Below are 1533 nucleotides of genomic sequence, written 5' to 3'. Positions count from 1 at the left end.
TCCGGTGGCGTCCCCTTAATTTCCGGCCGTCCCTTCTCCCCCTCCGCAGGGTATTCGGGCTGGCCATCGTCTCCACGTCGCTGCTCAACATGCTGCTGCCTTCCGCCGCACGCACGCACGTGGGCTGCGTCATCGCCGTGCGCGTCATGCAGGGCCTGGTGGAGGTGAGCGCCCATTGGCTGCCGGCACCGGAAAAGGGCGGGGCGAAGTGTCTCATTGGCTGCCGGTACCGGAAAAGGGCGGGGCGAAGTGTCTCATTTGGCTGCCGGTACCGGAAGGGGGTGGGACGAAGGGCATCATCGCGGGTACCGGAAGGAGGCGTGGCCAATCGCGTTATTGGCTACCAGCACCAGAAGGGGGTGGGACGAAGGGAATCATTGACTGCGGGTACCGGAAGGGGGCGTGGCGAAGCGCGTCATTGGCTGCAGGCACCGGAAGGGGGCTGGGTGAGGCGCCTCATTGGTTACCAGGACCAGAAGAGGGCGGGACGAATCCCCCTCTCGCTTTCCCCTCTGCTTGGATGCGATTGGGTGCGACTGGTTGCTCCGCCCCCCTCAGGAGCTGATTGGGTGATGTGTCGCCTTGCTCCGCCCACTCATGAATCCCATTGGGTGGCATTCCACTTTGCCCGCCTCCGGATGATCCCATTGGGTGGTTTTGCTCTCCGTTAATCTCATTGGGTGATGCCTCTGCTTTGCTCTGCTCCCACGTGGATCCGATTGGTTGGCTCCTTCCCCCCCATCGATCCCATTGGGTGACACCACTTTGCTCCGCCCACCACACACACACAGACCCCATTGAGTAACGCCCCACGTGGCTCCACCCACACGCAGCTCCCATTGGGTGAGGCCCCAGCTGGCTCCGCCCTCCAATCGATCCCATTGGCGGGTTCTGCCAACGCACGGATCCCATTGGCCCATTTTCAGGGGGTGACGTACCCGGCGTGCCACGGCATCTGGAGCAAATGGGCGCCGCCCCTGGAGAGGAGCCGCCTCGCAACAACGGCTTTCTGCGGTGGGCGGGGCCGGAAGGGGCGGGGCAAAGCAAAAGGCTGGGCTTCTTGCGGGAGGGCTGATATAGAGGGTTGTACGAGGGGGGCGGGGCCAGGAGAGGGGGCGGGGCCTCAAGGGGGCGGGGTTTGTGTGGGTGTGGAATGGGGAGGGGTCTGAAGGGGCGGGGGTTAAGAGGCCGGAAGTAGGCGTGGTTTAAAGGGGGCGTGGTCTGGTCGAGCCTGATGGGGCGTGGCTGGGGAAGGGGCGGGGCCTGGGGGTGTGCGGTTGATTGGGCGGGGTCGAAGTGTGGGCAGGGCATTGCAGAGAGCACAGCCAATGGGAAGCGTGAGTTAGGCAGGAGGCGTGGTCTGGGCGGGGCCTGGAAGGGCAGCGGTGCAGTTGATTGGGTGTGTCCTTTGGTGGGCGTGGCTTAGTGGGACCTCACGTTTAGTCCTGGGGTGGGGTTATGGGGCAAAGTGGGGAGTTATGGGGCTGGGGGGTGGCTATGGGGCTTCTATGGGGCTGGAGGGATATGGGGTTC

The 1533-nt window shown here is 64.3% G+C and overlaps 1 protein-coding gene across 1 annotated transcript; it reads left to right on the top strand.

Annotated features, from left to right (window-relative positions):
• Positions 1-6: 6 nt before the first annotated feature.
• Positions 7-1503, top strand: LOC116217640 (vesicular glutamate transporter 1-like). The gene is made up of 2 exons (XM_031557559.1): positions 7-164; positions 927-1503. The coding sequence occupies exons 1-2, from the start codon at positions 90-92 to the stop codon at positions 1167-1169; spliced, it is 318 nt and encodes a 105-aa protein (XP_031413419.1). The 5' UTR covers positions 7-89; the 3' UTR covers positions 1170-1503.
• The last annotated feature ends 30 nt before the right edge of the window (positions 1504-1533 follow it).

Source organism: Meleagris gallopavo, unplaced genomic scaffold (genome assembly GCF_000146605.3).
Source record: "Meleagris gallopavo isolate NT-WF06-2002-E0010 breed Aviagen turkey brand Nicholas breeding stock unplaced genomic scaffold, Turkey_5.1 ChrUn_random_7180001856910, whole genome shotgun sequence".
Classification (NCBI taxonomy): Eukaryota; Metazoa; Chordata; class Aves; order Galliformes; family Phasianidae; genus Meleagris; species Meleagris gallopavo.
This window is presented reverse-complemented; position numbering and strand designations above follow the sequence as displayed.

What these genes read in the sequence shown, in the direction of transcription:
- LOC116217640 (XM_031557559.1), top strand. Translation starts at nt 90, where the DNA reads ATGCTGCTGCCTTCCGCCGCACGCACGCACGTGGGCTGCGTCATCGCC. An exon ending in TCATGCAGGGCCTGGTGGAG is followed by an intron (nt 165 to 926) that starts GTGAGCGCCCAT and finishes GCCCATTTTCAG; the next exon opens with GGGGTGACGTACCCGGCGTG.